The sequence below is a fragment of the Carettochelys insculpta genome, chromosome 7 (genome assembly GCF_033958435.1).
Source record: "Carettochelys insculpta isolate YL-2023 chromosome 7, ASM3395843v1, whole genome shotgun sequence".
In the NCBI taxonomy this organism is placed as follows: Eukaryota; Metazoa; Chordata; order Testudines; family Carettochelyidae; genus Carettochelys; species Carettochelys insculpta.
Genome location: NC_134143.1, coordinates 21,519,438 through 21,536,434, shown reverse-complemented (window position 1 = coordinate 21,536,434; position 16,997 = coordinate 21,519,438). Strand labels below are relative to the sequence as shown.

At 41.1% G+C, this 16,997-nt stretch overlaps 1 protein-coding gene across 2 annotated transcripts in view; it reads right to left on the bottom strand.

The window, feature by feature from the left end:
* The window catches only part of MMRN2 (multimerin 2), a 52,023-nt gene that overhangs the window by 18,549 nt on the left and 16,477 nt on the right, over window positions 1-16,997 (bottom strand). Inside the window, exons 2-5 of one of the 2 annotated variants that reach the window (XM_075000110.1) lie at window positions 8,798-8,920; window positions 4,839-4,945; window positions 3,445-3,516; window positions 1,439-1,603 (exon numbers count right to left, since the gene is read on the bottom strand). In XM_075000110.1, the coding sequence (XP_074856211.1) occupies window positions 1,439-1,603; window positions 3,445-3,516; window positions 4,839-4,945; window positions 8,798-8,920 (467 nt within the window). The remainder of the gene's footprint in view (window positions 1-1,438; window positions 1,604-3,444; window positions 3,517-4,838; window positions 4,946-8,797; window positions 8,921-16,997) is intronic. The other variant, XM_075000111.1, reaches the window with a different exon arrangement.

Sequence of the window (16,997 nt, the reverse complement as noted above, 5' to 3'; positions counted from 1 at the left end):
GAAAAGAAATTAACAAGCAACTGTAAGGAGCCTGCTTTCGCTTACACACTGATTCACTTTTCCTGATTCCCATTTTTCAGCCATTGTGGTACATGAATTATAGTATGTTGTACACTAGCTGAATGCCAAATTCAAATTAAACTATGCAGCTTTAACCTGCAGCTTTTTGAGGACATCTTTTTGGCTCCCAACACTATAATTGCAAAGTAAAAAAAACAAAAAAAACCCTCCTGATTATTTTTGCTAAATGGTGCATATCTAAAAAGTCCCAAAATGAACAATTATCCAAATAACAAACAATATGTGATCTCAACATATTCAATAATTCCCCCTAGTGTCCTCCAGAGAGAGAGAAGGTTTGGGAGTGAAATTCAGGAAGACAGTGGTACAAACACACATGTAAAATGTGAGAAAATAGAATATGTAAAAAGTTTGTGACTGTCCTGCAGCAAACGTATTGCATTACAAATCATTGTGTGTGAGCTGTTCTTAAATTGGGGTTACAAAAAGTATGGTTTGATGTTATTTGTGAAGGACTGTCTTGCATTCACATGCATTGCAGCTCTTGAGTTATTGAGTTTTTTACGGAATTGGAAAAAATGCTCTTCTTGCTATTTTGGTTGCCAGCCCCTCATTTATACCTTGCACCCCAATGTATCACAGTTTAATTTGGCTCAGTGACTTCCATGGCAGTTGTACTCCTCTACCTGTGTTTGGATTTGGACAACACTAAGCATGTCTGTTTTAATCAGAGGTGTGATTGCAATGTATGTAGATAGACCCTAGTTAGCGATGAATTAGCTAACATGTACCAATACCAATGAAACTATGGCAACCTGCCCTGGGTATGGGGTCTGTACTCCTGCAGCTAGCTCAATGGTGCTCAATGAGATGGCAGCAGTTCACCAGGCTTAGCCCTTGTGGGGGGGCCACCATGGCTATATTTACCTGGGCCTCCAACAGGTATGGCTGCTTGCAGCTCCTGTTGGTCACGGATCACTGTTCATGGCCAATGGGAGCTGCGGGAAGTGGTGAAGACTGGGACATCACTTCCCGCAGCTCCCACTGGCCAGGATCAATGATCTGTGGCCAGTGGGAGTTGTAAGCACCCCTATCTGTGGAAGTGCAGGAAAATCTAACAGCAGAGGCCCACCAGGGGCTAACCCTGAGAACATCATCTGACCTGCTGCCCAGTTTTTTTGCCCACAATTGATCTAGCCTGTGCTGCCACAGCAATTTCACTGTTAGAATATAGATAGAGACATACTTTCTTTAGCTTTGATTAAATTATGTGCTGTAATCATACCTCTGGAGGGTAGATATATTCTGAAAGCTAAAGTTGAAGACCTACAGAATACAAGGTTCTAGTTTCTAGATTTTCTTTCTGGTATATATGACTACAGTTTCAACATTGATGTTTCTGTGACAAACCTCTCACCAGTTTTATTCTGGTTCATTTTTGATGTCACAGTGGTAATGTTGTTTTCAAGCAGTTTCTGTAAATCTCCAGCTGACTGATGAATATCGTTCTGAAGATCTTCCAGAATTGCATTATGATGCTGAAGGTTTTTCATAATTTCTTCTGCTTGCAGTGATGTTGACACTAATCGCAAAATGAAAGAAATCGATTAGCCACACAATAGCCAGCAATAAAGGTGAAAGGTGTGAAAGGTGCACCATGTGAAAGGTGCACAGCAACATGGTGTAGATTCCTTACAAGAATGAGTAAAGATTTAATTCATCCTTGAGTCTCCAAGTGACTCTATGAATTAAAGGGGTTTGGGGATATACCATAAGCTCTTGTAAACATGTTGTTTCAGTTATTTCAATGGGAGTATTTGGGTGACAATCTTTCTGTATCTCATAAGGATCTCCTGCACAATGATTGCTTTGGAGCCAATTGGCTCAGGTTACAGCTACACTGCAACTGGAAGGTGTGATTTTTAGCTCAGGCAAATGTGTTTGGTCAAGCCTGCAGACTAAAATAATGGTATGGCCGCAACTTCACAGGCAGCAGCTCAGCTAGTTTCCCATGCTGACCTTTTAATATGCTAGTTCTAACAGATCTAGCGTATATATGTCCATCCACCCTGGGAGACACACCTACTAACTGCAAAGTTACATGCTAAAATGGGAATTTTTTTAAAAACAAAGTTTTTGGTCAGACATGTTGCTCAAGTCTCATATAGAATTACTGGTCAAAAATGGGAGGTGGAGGTAAGACAGCCACAGACTTGCTAGTCTGGTGATTTGAACCCCACGATGTCTCACATATGAGTTAAGTACCAGCAAGCTATGGGCTATTCAAAGGCAGGGATTGAAGGAATTCATTTTTTTTCTTTTCTTTCAAAAATATCAAAAGGTCTTCGTTTCATCCCAGTGCAGAACATGAACATTTTAGAATCTTAAAAATTTCCAGGGATGGGAGAAAATATTTCCTACCCAGCTCTGCTTGTCTGCACCTTCATTCAAAATCTTTTATATTTTCATGTCTCTTTGCAGCAGCTATTTAGGCAAGTTGAAGTCAGAGAGAGGACCACCTCTTTCAACACTGTAACATTGCCTTAAAGCCAGCTGTCAGGATATATTTAATGGCAGTTAAAAGCTGCACTGTTTCCCAGAGGCACAAGGAACCATTTTGCAAACTGACAGGACAGAGGACTGAGGCATCGCTCTGCAGCACTAAGTCCATAGTCTTACCATCAGAGCCTGGGGCAAGTCTATTTTATTAATGATTGTAAAATACCATTCTGGGTGGGTTGTTTTTTCTGATAAAAATTCTATGTTATAGGTTTCCACATCTTCACAGTACAGTAGGGGAATTCACCTTAGATGATCAATAATTTCATGTTGACACCTCCAAAACCATGAAAGAATTAACACTTTGTATTAGTTGGTATTCTCATCCTTTTAAGAGCCCATTTGGTATAAAGTTGTGGAGTGGTTATTTTAATTTCCCTGGGTACTCTTGTATTACAGGTCAGTCTATGGCAGCCAGAAATCAAAAAGGCAGTTGGTACTTCAGGATAGGTACGTACTGGTACAATACCAATGTTCATGGCAGCTACTGGATGCTCGATACATTTTTTAAAAGAGGCTACTTATTTAAGTGCCTATTTTTTGGCAAAAGAGACTAACTAGGCACTTGATTTTGAAAATGTTGGCAACTTAGTCTCAAGCTTGGCAGAATCCTTTGTCATAACTTGCAGGTGATCTCCTTGTGATCATTTGTAGTAATGATATGCAGATTTAACACAGACAAGATTATATACTTAAATACTTCTCACCAAGTGAAGAGGAAAGGTCTCTACATTCGCTGTATAGATAGCTATTATCCATGAATGCATACAACAGCCGAATAATCCTTCCCCTCATTGTGTACATCTGTATTTTTATGAGGCTAGAGAGATGAAGTGAGGCAGTGAGTTAAGTTCAAGAACGTACTTTCATTTGAGACCTCTTCTCCATCCTCCAGTCCTTCTGTATGATTGGCTGGCACTGGAACAAAATTGGGATCTGCAGTTGAGATTTGATAAATTGCATATTAATGGCACAGCCTTGCTTTCCCCTCTTCCGTGAGCTGCTTCATGCCCATCAGCTATTCAAAACAGAAGTGATCTCATATCATTTTATACGTAGAGAGGCTTATCCTCAACTGATATAAAATATGACAGCAACATTAAAAGTAATGACACTATCTCCATTTATATCAATTAAGGACTTATCCCTTGTTTTCTTTTTTCATTAAAATCTGTTTCTACCAGGAAGCATTCCACGTATTAAACCACTCCATCTACCCACTTTCCCAGGCACTGCACCCATCATTGCAATATTGCACAGCAGTCTGCATTGCTTTCTCATTGCTTGTGCATTTAAGGTCAATCCCACCACACCCATATAAGGTCAGGTCTTCAGATTACAAGTTCCTCAGGGCAGTAAATACTTTCCTGGATTGAAACAGTTACCTGTTTTACAGTGCCATGCTTATAGCACTGCTTAAATAATAACAAAGCCTCTGAGGATCTTGTATTCATGCTGATTTATTGACCTGTAAGAAATTAGCTAGGAATGACTGCACGCTGAAGCTTAACATTTAGTTAAAAAGCTTAGAGTGAACACTGGACCTACCTTACACCTTTTAACAATTTAGGTGGGAATGTCTATGTAGGCTCTATTTAAATTTTTAAAATACCTCCAAATTACTGTTATTTTTGTTGTTCCCACCAAAATTTCTGCAAATTCCTCTAGTAAACTACCAATCCCTTCATGTTATTGCTGTCTGCCGTAATACTGTTGTGCAAATGGGCAATTAAAGAGAGGGTAGCTGTGTTTAATCTCTTCTCTGTGAGGCTCATTTAAAAACAAAATGCAGTACCTTTGATGGTATTTCTTCTAAAAATATAAATGAAAGCTGACCAATAGTATTATACATCGCAAACTACACAATGCTTTACACACAATCCCCACTTCCTCCCCCCAAAAAATCCAAATCCACAAAGGTAAACGGAGAAAATTCCTTTTTAATTACAGAATACGTGGACAAGTGAATGAGATAAGGATTCCATGAAAAAACTTCCTGGACTTGTTCTCACAGTGGCCTCTCTAATTACAAAGAAAAGTTGTCTAATTTAGTTTGGGCTTTATAGCTCCTCTTCTACATGCAATGTTGTTGTAGCCATGTTGATTCCAGGATAATGCAAAACATAAATCCCTGTTGTTCAGTTTAGATCTCTTGTTCCTAATTATTAAAAAAGAGAGCTGTTCTCCCGCCTTTCACCAAAACTGTCACCATTAGTGTCTAGTCTTAATTCTCACATTCACTTTTTAACTTTCCTTACCATGGTGTTCACAGTTCTCGCCAATATAACCAGGACAGCATTTCCAGTGCAAAGAGTTTAAAACCTTCTGCTTCACGCGATACACTGGTTTCAAAGTTGCCCTGTACCTGGAAAATGTAAAAGATGAGACCAAGGTCCTGATCCTCATATGGGCACTGGTCCCAATACTGTATTAAATAGTTAGTATTAAAACTTAAGAAATTATTGTAACATGCATCTATGATGCATGGTCTCAGCAGAGCAGTCTGACTGTCCATAGTGACTTGATTTTCATGTTCATTTTTAGGAGCGCCACTGATCTTAGCATCTTGAGGAAAAGAAACTATCGAAATTTAATGTGGCTTAGTGTAAGGTAATGAACATTGGGAAAAATAACCCCTATTATACATACAATGTGATGGGGGCAAATTTTAGCTACAACAGATCAGGAAAGGGATCTTGGACTTATAGTGGATAGTCCTCTGAAATCATCCATGCAGTGTGCAGCAGCAGTCAGTAAAGCAAACAGGATGTTAGGAATTATTAAAAAAGGGATAGAAAATAAGACGAAGAATATCATACTTCCCCTATATAAAACTATGGTACGCCCACATCTTGAGTACTGCGTGCAGATGTGGTCTTCTCGCCTCAAAAAAGATATACTGGCATTAGAAAAAGTTCAGAAAAGGGCAACTAAAATGATTAAGGGTTTGGAAAGGGTCTCATATGAGGAGAGGGTAGAGAGACTGGGACTTTTCAGTCTAGAAAAGAGGAGATTGAGGGGCGATATGATAGAGGTATATAAAATCATGAATGGTGTGGAGAAAGCGAATATTGAAAAGTTATTTACTTGTTCCCATAATATAAGAACTAGAGGACACCAAATGAAATTAATGGGTAGTAGGCTCAAAACTAAAAAAAGAAAATTTTTCTTCACACAACGCACAGTCAACCTGTGGAACTCCTTGCCAGAGGAGGCTGTGAAGGCCAGCGCTCTAACAGAGTTTAAAAAAGAGCTTGATAAATTTTTGGAGATTAGGTCCATAAATGGCTATTAGCCAAGGGTAAAGTATGGTGCCCCTAGCCTTGAGTCAAAGGCTGGAGACAGATGGCAGGAGACAAATCGCTTGATCATTGTCTTCGGTTCACCTCCTCTGGGGCACCTGGTGCTGGCCACTGTCGGCAGACAGGATACTGGGCTGGATGGACCTTTGGTCTGACCCAGTATGGCGTTCTTATGTTATCGTAACAGTTATACACAGGTGCAAGGTTAGCAACTGAATGTTAGTTTCTGCAGTATCTTGCAAAGATAATGCCAGTTGCACCTGAGACGTAGAGGTTACCATAATTTAGTCATCAGAGTTTCAACAATTTGTTCCACCCGGTACAGTAGAGCTTCAAAGTTATGAACACCTCAGGAACGGAGGCTGTTCATGACTTTGAAATATTCGTAATTCGGAACAAAACATTACAGTAGGTCTTTCAAAAGTTTACAACTGAACAGTGACTTCATACAGATTCGAAACTTCACTATGCAGAAGAACAATTCATTTTATTTTTAAGTAGGTTGTTTAACAGTACTGTTCTGCTTTTTCGTTTTTGTTTTGTTTTTTGTCCCATTGATGCTGCTGCCTGATTGGGTACTTCCAGTGCCAAATGAGGTGTATAATTGACTGGTCCATTTGTACCTCTTGTGTTCATAACTGGGGTACTACTGTAATTGCTTCCGGAAGTGTTGGAGTAAGACTATATTCCAGTAGACCGGTGGGCTCCTGTTACAATATAGTGACTTTAAACATAATAAAGGGACGCACAATCACAATTCTGGTACTGGTATATCTATCAGAACACTACAGAAAAATTATACATTCAAGTCCAAATTTAATTCACAGGTGAAATGCCAACTGAAATATTTTTTGTGACTTTTTAAAACAAATTATTATGGAAACTGGTTTATTTGTAAACAGACATTATACTGCAGTTTGCAGCAAAGTGCTATTACCAGAGAAAATGTAAAACTGGCTTGAGATAAACTACAAACAAATTAAAAACTGGACAGTCTACTTTCAGTGTTCAGAACAATGGATAAATTAATGCATGAATAGATTACAAATAAGCTTTTTAAAATTAGGTTTAATAATAAATGATAACTTGGATAAGAATGTGTGGATGGATATTAGATACATTATTTTTAACCAAAAATTCTACCTTTCAACTAGTGTTTCTCAACTACTATCACATGTACCAATATTAGTACCTCAAGTTCTTTCTATTGTTCCTTGCACTGATATTATCTTCTTGGAGAATAATAGCCAATGTTATCTTAGGCCTTAAACCTGCAGACACTGTGCCTAAGTTTATGTATTGTGAATAGTCCCACTGAAGTCAGTGGACAATTAAGGATTCCCTCAGTAAAAAATGCTTAAAATAACTTGAGATTATCTACACACAGACAGAGATAGTTAGATATATAGATGGGATATTAAAAGGCACATAAGACTTAGATGTACAAATCCCCAATGGCTTTGAATGGGACTTATGCTTCTAAGGGTATATTTCTCTGTAGAAAAAAAGTGTGTTCTTAACCTCTGTTAGCTAATACAATTTGAAATGTCAGTGAACACAAGGCAACTTTGCTTTCAACCATGTCTTCATTGTTACTTGAGCACACATCAGTAAACCCAAGTTAAAAACACACTTACTTTTTCAGTGAATATATATGCTAAGTTCCATACATACTTTTGAAAAATCCCACCCTAAATATCTAAAAGAAAAAGGTGTAGCTGAATCCATTGGTTTTACTAAAGCCAACGAAGTAGTGGATAATGGAAAAATTAAGTATTTGTCAGCTTTTCCAATCTTCATGAGATACATAAAAAGGCAGGATGTTGGAGCTGCTTGTTTCATTTTACTGTAACAATTTTCCAAACCCATCACATTCACCATGTCACAGTTCTCTTTGATCCCTCCACTGGCTTCTGCCTTTTCTATCGCATCAAGCATAAAAGACTTTTGTTCATTTTCAATGTCCTTCACAATCAAACCCCATCGTGCCTATCAACAGGTGATGCTCATCTTTAATTGGCCTATGATAACAAGCCCCTCTGCCTACTTTTTCAGTTTGCAAACAAACATTTTTGTGCTTTCTCCTGTCCAACCCCTCATGTTCCCCATAAACATTGGCAAAGTTGCCTCATTGCTTTCCTTCAATCCCTTCTCAAAACTCTTATTTCTGTGACTTGTTCAAAAAACTCAACAATGGGTAGGCTGGCGGTGTGCAGAGACTGGCCAATGTTACTTCATTGTTTACTTGGCATTTCCCGTCTGTCCATACCCATCTATTACCACTTGGCTGATACTTAGATTGTGAGCTCCATGGGACAGACCCTGGGCACCGCTCTACAGTATAACCCCAAGTTATGTGGGATTTGCATTCCTCACAACCCCCATGTAACTCAAATTTCATGTAAGTCTGGGGAGGGGTACCTGTCCCTCCTCCTCCCAGCCCCTGGGAGCCTGGAGCCAGGTGCAGCAGCACCTCGTCACTTTCCAGGCTCCCCCTCAGCCATGGGGAGCCGGGAGCCGGGCGCTGCTGCACCTGGCTACCAGTTCCCAGGGTGCTGAGGGGCTTCTCCCCCCTCCTCCTGCCTCCTTGCTCCTCTGAGCCCCCAGGAGCCAGGCGTGTCAACACCTGGTCAGTTTCCTGGCTCCCCACTGCTTGCAGGAGCTGGGAAACTGACCAGGCACTGCTGCTCCTGGCTCCCTGGGACTGACGGGCTTCCCCTCCTCCTCACCCCTCCTGCCAGTAGCAGCATCCCCGTGGCTTTAACCAGCTGGAGGAAGCCAGGGGGAAGCTGTGGGGCTGCTCCTTTTCAGCGCCCACCACCAGCTCCACCCTAATCTGATTAATGCATATGTCAAAATCGCGTAAAGCTCGGGTTTACTGTAATACAAAAAATAATACCTCTGAGGGTACTTACATGATTTTCTGGCAGTCTGGGGCTCCATTTGAACAAGGCTGTTGTGATTTAATCACATATTTCTCTTTCTTGCAGGCAGCAGTGTATGTGACCAGCTGGGACTTCACAAAGGAACACCAATTCCTGGGAGAGCAAAGCACAGGGAAGGAACTTGAAATGAAAGATTGCAGAAATCCCTGTTGTTAACAGCGATGTGAGGGATGTGTGCCATTCAGAGGGACATCACTTTCAAACTGAATGACAGCAATAGAAAATAGAAATCTCTGTCAAAGCTTCTTTCTGTAGTAAATTTACTTTGGTCTGGGATGGTAATGTTTATTAGTGTTCAGTACAAAGGAGCATTCTCTGAATCTGGGGACATCATCATGACCTAGGGTCATATTTGCAACCCTCAATTTTGGGTTTAGGTAACAGACTCAAAGCTTCACCTGAAGATATCTTATTGGCGAATTGAGGTCATTTAGGCTATGTCAACACAGCAGCCTTATTTTGAAATAAGTATTCCAGGATAGCTGTTCCAAAATAGTTATTTAGAAAGAGGTGAGGCTGTCTAGCAAGGTGTTAACCAAAGAGGCTGGAAAGCTGAGGCAGTAGGAGATTACTGTGTCAGTAACCTATGAATACTGTTCCCCTAGAGAGGTACTTATAGTTGACTTTTCAGTCTCACAAACAGTGCTTTGGGGATGGACTATAGTACAATGCATCCAGAGAGCTCAATCCATTTAGCTTAATGGAGAGAACACTAAGGAGTGACTTTATCCTCTGTATAGTTAATCTGTATTAAATATTTGTAAAGAGTTCTTCAAGTGTTCATTCACATCGATTCCTATCAGGTGTACATGTGCCACGTGCATGAGCATTGGCAATTTAGCGACTGTGGTCGGGTCGGCTGTGTAGCGTCCTGGATTGGCGCCACTATAGCAGCCCTTGTATATCACTATGAATTTGAGCTCTCCCTCAGTTCCTTCTTGCCATCTGCAATGGCATTGGATCTTCTCTTGTCTTGCATTCACAAGCCTTCAGTCCCCAACCTGTATTTCTCCAAAGAGTCTTTAGTGATTTTACTTCATCTTAATTCTACACTTTTCAGTTACATTAGCAGTAGTGTTCTTTGAGATGTGGTGTTCATGTCCATTCTGATACCCATCCTTCTCCAACTCTGTCAGAGTAGCCAGCAAGAAGAAACTGAGAGAGGGATTTGAGTCAGCATTGCTGTAAGCACCTTTTCCAATCCTTTAATCAAGGCCATGGCTCTTTTTCTGAGCCCTCTCCAATTTGTTAATATTCTGCTTGAATTGTGGACACCAGAAATTAACGGTGCATTCCAGCAGTTGTAACAGTATCAAATACAGAGGACAGAAATAATACAAACTCTCTGTTCCCACTTCAGATTCCGCAGGTTGGGTATCCAAGGATCACGTGAGCCCTTTTGGCCACAGTGTTTCACTGGGAGCTCATGTTCTTCCCCACATACCTGTTTCAGCGTAATTGCTTTCCAGGATAGACTGTCCCACTGTGTAAGTATTAGATACATTTTTATACCTTGATATATACATTCGCAAGATGTTGTTTGCTTGGACCCAGCTCACCAAGCTACCCGGATCACTCTGTAGCAAGCATCTGTTCTCTTCATTATTTATGTCTCCCCCAGTTTTTTGTGTCATCTGAATGTGTTACTGGTGATGATTTTTTCTTCCATTTTTAAGCTAATAAAAACTAGTATAAGAGCAGGAACTGATTCCTGTGCAACCCCCTGTTTGATAATGATTCCCCATTTAAAATAAGTTTTTGAGATCCAGGTAATGTGTTTCATAATAATTTTATCTCATTCTAGTATTGTAATCAAAATGTCATGCAATACTAAGTCAAATGCCTTATGGAAGTCTATATTACATCAATATTATTACGGGAAACCCTCAAGATATGCACAATCAAGTTGCCCATGTCTCGGGTTAACATGACTGCCACCCCTGACAGGAGTTGGAAGCTGTTTCTGTCAGGGGCAGTAGCAGCCTGACTCTTGTTGCCCCTGAGAGGAGTGGTTTCCTGCTCGTGTTGGAGGCAGCAGCCACTCCTGTCAAGGGCAGCAGGCATGAGTCAGGCTACTGTCCCTGACAGGAGCGGGAAGCAAGCAAGCAGCTGTGTGCCCCCAAGCTAGGAGAAACCTGGAAGCTGTGTTGTTGCCCTCCCCCACGTTCTCCAGCTTCCTGCTCCCCCAGTACCTCCCCCAATTTACGTGAAATTCAATTTACATGGAGGTTGCCCAGAATGCAACAGCCGTGTAAATCAAGGGATTACTGTACTTTTATCAACCAAACTTGTAATATCATTATCAAAAAAAACCCACAAAAAAACAAAACTAGAATTATTTGGAAAGGATCTGTTTTAGATAAATTACATTACCTTTCTTTAATTCTTTATTAATCAAGTCCCCATATTAGCTGTTGCTTTATCTTGTCCAGAACTGATGTCAGAATGACAGGCTTACCTGAGTCCACTAACCTTTTTGAAATATTGGAACAGCATTTGCTTTCTTCCCATCTTCTGGGACTTCCCTGGTGTTCCAATACTTTCTGTACCTTTTAATGTTAATTTTCAGTTAGTTCCTCATGTACTGTTCTAAATTTTTTAGATCCAAGTTATACAGACCTGCTGATGTGAAAATGTTTGCCTTTAGTAGCTGCTGTTTGACATTCTCCTGAGATACTAGTGGAATGAAAGCATGCATATGATATGGCTACATCATTTGTCTTTTTCACAAATACAGAACAGAAAACTGATTGACTATTTCTGACAAAAGGAAGAAGGGTGAGCAGTAACATACGGACCCTTGATTTCAGAAGAGCAGACTTTGAATCCCTAAGAGACCAGATGAGCAGGATCCCTTGGGAAATGAAGACGAAGGGGAAAAGAGTGGAAGAGAACGGGAAGTATTTTAAAGAAGTCTTACTGAAGGCACAGGAACAAACAATCCCTCTGCGAAGTAAGAAATGCAAACAAGGTAGGCAACCAGCTTGGCTTAACAGGGAAATCCTTAGTCAGCTTAAACTCAAAAAGGATGCATACAAGAAATGGAAATGTGGACAGTTGACTAAGGAGGAGTATAAACATATGGCTGGAGAATGCCAGGCAGTAATCAGGAAAGCGAAAGCACAATTGGAACTGCAGCTGGCAAGGGATGTGAAGAGTAACAAGAAGGGTTTCTACAGGCATATGAACAATAAACAGGTGATCAGAGAAGGTGTGGGGCCATTACTGGATGAGGGAGGTAACCTAGTGACAGATGATTCAGGAAAAGCTGAAGTACTCAGTGCTATTTTTGCCTCAGTCTTCACGGACAAAGTCAACTTTCCTAGGACGGTCCTAGATGATGTGGTATGGGAGGGTGAAGGGCAGCCATCTGTGGGGAAGGAACAAGTTCTGAGCTATCTAGAAAAACGAGATCCTCACAAGTCCATGGGTCTGGATTTAATGCACCCGAGGGTACTGAGGGAATTGGCAGAGGTCATTGCTGAACCTTTGGCCGTTATCCTTTTGAAGACTCTTGGAGATCGGGGGAGACACTGGATGACTGGAAGAAGGCAAACGTAGTGCCCATCTTTAAAAAAGGAAAGAAGGACAATCCAGGGAACTATAGACCCGTCAGCCTTACCTCAATCCCTGGGAAAATAATGGAGGGCATCCTCAAGGAATCCATTTTGAAGTACTTGGAAGAGGGGAAAGTGATCAAAAGTAGCCAACATGGATCCACCAGGGGCAAGTCCTGCCTGACCAATCTGATTAGCTTCTATGATGAGGTAACAAGCTCTGTGGATATGAGGAAGTCAGTGGATGTGATATACCTTGACTTCAGCAAGGCTTTTGATATGGTGTCCCACAACATTCTTGTCCATAAGTTAAGGAAATATGGATTGGATCCTTGGACTATAAGATGGATAGAAAGCTCGCTTGATGGTCGGGCCCAACAGGTAGTGGTAAATGGCTCAATATCTGGATGGCGGTCTGTTTCAAGTGGAGTGCCGCAAGGCTCGGTTCTGGGGCCGGTGTTATTCAACATCTTTATTAATGACCTGGATGAGGGACTGGGTTGCACCCTCAGCAAGTTTGCAGATGACACAAAACTAGGGGGAGAGGTAGATTCATTGGAGGGTAGAGAGAGAATCCAGAGGGACCTGGATAAATTGGAGGACTGGGCCAAAAGAAATCTGATGCAGTTCAATAAGGAGAAGTGTTGAGTCCTGCACCTGGGGCAGAAGAATCCCAAACATTGTTACAGACTGGGAACTGACTGTCTCAGCAGCAGTATGATGGAAAGGGACCTAGGGGTTATGGTGGATGAAAGGCTGGATATAAGTACACAGTGTGCCCTTGTAGCCAAGAAGGCTAATGGCATACTAGGGTGCATTAGGAGGAGTATTTCGAGCAGATCTAGAGAAGTAGTTATTCCTCTTTATTCGGCATTGGTGAGGCCACATGTGGAATATTGTGTCCAGTTTTGGGCCCCCCAGTATTAAAAGGATGTGGATTTGCTGGAGCAGGTTCAGCGAAGGGCAACAAAAGTGATTAAGGGTCTGGAGCACAAGACCTATGAGGATAGGCTAAGGGATTTGGTCTTGTTTAGTTTACAGAAGAGAAGACTTAGAGGTGATTTAATAGCAGCCTTAAACTTCCTGAAGGGGAGCTCTAAAAAGGAGGGTGAGAAGCTGTTCTCAGTGGTGTCAGATGGCAGAACAAGGAGTAATGGTCAGAAGTTGAAGAGGGAAAGGTGTAGGTTAGATATTAGGAAAAACTACTTCACCAGGCGGGTGGTGAAACATTGGAATGCGTTGCCTAGAGAGGTGGTGGATTCTCCATCCCTTGAGGTTTTTAATCCCAGCTGGACAAGGTCCTGGCTGGGATGACTTAGTAGGGGTTGATCCTGTTTGAAGCAGGGGGCTGTACTTGATGACCTCCTGAGGTCCCTTCCAGCCCTATGATTCTGTGATTCTGTTTTAGTACTAATAAGTCTACCTTTTTCAATGCCATTGTTTGGGTTCTTTTTGTTCTCAATATACTTCTTGAAACACACTCTCTCCTGCCTTTACTTCCCTTTTAAAACCAGTAAGTTTATTAACCTGTATAATCTTGATTATGGGATTCACCCAAGGGTTCTGAAAGAACTCAAATGTGAAGTTGCGGAGTTATTAACAGTGGTTTGTAACCTATCCTTTAAATCCGCTTCGGTACCCAATGACTGGAAGACGGCCAATATAACGCCAATATTTAAAAAAGGCTCCAGAGGAGACCCTGGCAATTATAGACCGATAAGTCTAACATCAGTACCACGCAAATTAGTAGAAACAATAGTAAAGAATAAAATTGCAAGGCATGTAGAAGAGCACGAATTGTTGGGCAAAAGTCAGCATGGTTTCTGCAGAGGGAAGTCGTGTCTAACTAATCTATTAGAATTCTTTGAAGGGGTTAATAAACATGCGGACAAGGGGCACCCAGTGGACATAATATACCTAGATTTCCAGAAAGCCTTTGACACGGTCCCACACCAAAGGCTTTTATGTAAATTAGGCGGTCATGGGATAGGAGGAAAGATCCTTTCATGGATCGGGAATTGGTTAAAAGACAGAAAACAAAGGGTTGGAATAAATGGTAAATTTTCACAATGGAGGGAGGTAACTGGTGGTGTTCCCCAGGGGTCAGTCCTGGGACCGATCCTGTTCAACTTGTTCATCAATGATCTAGAAAATGAGGTAAGCAGTGAGGTGGCAAAGTTTGCAGATGACACCAAGTTGTTCAGGACAGTCAAAACCAAAAGGGATTGTGAAGAACTACAAAAAGATCTCAGCAAACTGAGTGATTGGGCAGCAAAATGGCAAATGAAATTTAATGTGGGTAAGTGTAAGGTAATGCACATTGGAAAAAATAACCCAAATTACATGTACAACATGATGGGGTCAAATTTAGCTACGACAGATCAGGAAAGGGATCTTGGAGTTATAGTGGATAGTTCTCTGAAGACATCCACGCAGTGTGCAGCGGCAGTTAATAAAGCAAATAGGATGTTAGGAATTATTAAAAAAGGGATAGATAATAAGACAAAAGATATCATACTTCCCCTATATAAAACTATGGTACGCCCACATCTTGAGTACTGTGTGCAGATGTGGTCTCCTCACCTCAAAAAAGATATATTGGCATTAGAAAAGGTTCAGAAAAGGGCGACTAACATGATTTGGGGTTTGGAACGGGTCCCATATGGGGAGAGGCTAGAGAGACTGGGACTTTTCAGTCTGGAAAAGAGGCAATTGAGGGGTGATATGATAGAGGTATATAAAATCCTGAATGGTGTGGAGAAAGTGAATATAGAAAAATTATTTACCTTTTCCCATAATACAAGAACTAGGGGACACCAAATGAAATTGATGGGTAGTAGGTTCAAAACTAAAAAAAGAAAATTTTTCTTCACACAGCGCACAGTCAACCTGTGGAACTCCTTGCCGGAGGAGGCTGTGAAGGCCAGGACTCTATTAGGGTTTAAAAAAGAGCTCGATAAATTTTTGCAGGTTAGGTCCATAAATGGCTATTAGCCAGGGGTAAAGTATGGTGCCCTAGCCTTCATAACAAGGGCAGGAGATGGATGGCAGGAGATCAATCACTTGATCATTGTCTTCTGTTCTCCTTCTCTGGGGCACCTGGCATTGGCCACTGTCGGCAGACGGGATACTGGGCTGGATGGACCTTTGGTCTGACCCAGTATGGCCGTTCTTATGTTCTTATGATTGTTTCTTCTTTGATTATGGGATAGAGGCTTTTGAAGCATCTAGTCAAGTGTTCTTAAAGAAGTCCCAGTTTTCACTCACATTTTTCAGATTAAATTATCCCTTCCAGCTGATCTTGCTATTATTTTCAGCATTGTGAAATGTAACCTTTTAATGCACCAATATATACTTATTCTGTCTGAACTTTATAAATGTGATCAAGTCACAATCACTTGTATCTGTTATCAGTAAGTTTTAGTTCTGTGATGAGTTCCTCTTTATATGTCAAGATGAGGTTTAGTAGGGAATTCCCCTGTGTTAGATGCAACATTTTGCTCATGTCAGTTTGTAAAGGACAGACGCCCCCTAACTATGGCACTATAGCTTATCTCAAATCAGGGAAGGTGCAGTTGTTCCCTTCACACACACACTGATGTTGTGATATAAAACCATTTTCCCATAAGAAAACCAACTAGTTATTAAAAACAAAAATAAAATAAAGCTCCATACAATGCAGTAAACGTCATATGGGATATTTGGAAAGGTCAGGAGACTCTTTAACTCCATTATTTCAATAAGGCTTGTATTAAAAGACTACATTGTCTAGGCCAGGGGATTTGACTGTCTGATAAAGAGCAGCAGAACTTTATAGACTATATTTTTAAATGGGAACACAGGAACTAAATCTTTGATAAGTGGCATATATGGGAAAAGTTTCCCTCAAGAGACTCAATTGCAGAAACAATAGGGAACCATGTCAAGCACTAAAGCAGACATCACCAGCCAGGGGAGCAGCTTAGCAATCAGTGGGAGGGAAGGAAGCCAACACAGAGGTGGAAGCAGTAATGGGAACAGAGCTAAACGAAAAAGGTTAGACTGTGCTTTTTTGTAAAGTACACCAAGCCTTAGCCTTTGGGTTTGTCAGGATATGTTAAGTGTTTTCTGTTCCCTGACAGACTGAGAAAATAAAGCGATTACTTTTGAGACTTTTGCTATCCCTGATGCTGACCAAAATTCTTTGTTTCTTGGAAATCAGCATGTTCAGTGACCCCTAAAATGTGAGGTACCTTCAGGGCTCTGAAAGGGGGAGGGAGGCTGAGAGGACCTAGGACTTGTCTATGCTCAAAATACTGCAGAGGCACTGCTGTACCACAGCTGTGAAGGTACCATGTATGCCAAGGGGAGGGCTTCTCCCATCAGCTTTGGTTCTCCACATCCCTGGAAGACTGTAGCTAGGTCAATATGAAAATTTTGTCAACCTTTCTGCTCTGTTGGTGCATCACTTGGGTGTGGAAACCACCATTTGAAATAGGACTCTCTTGCTCTAGTGTTCTTGTTTTTTCCCAGGGAAAACAATCCACACCCTATGAGTCATCCTGGGTGCTCATTTGTTTACCCCTCCCAGGTCCTGTTCCAACACTATAAATTCCTTCTGAGTTGTTAATCTA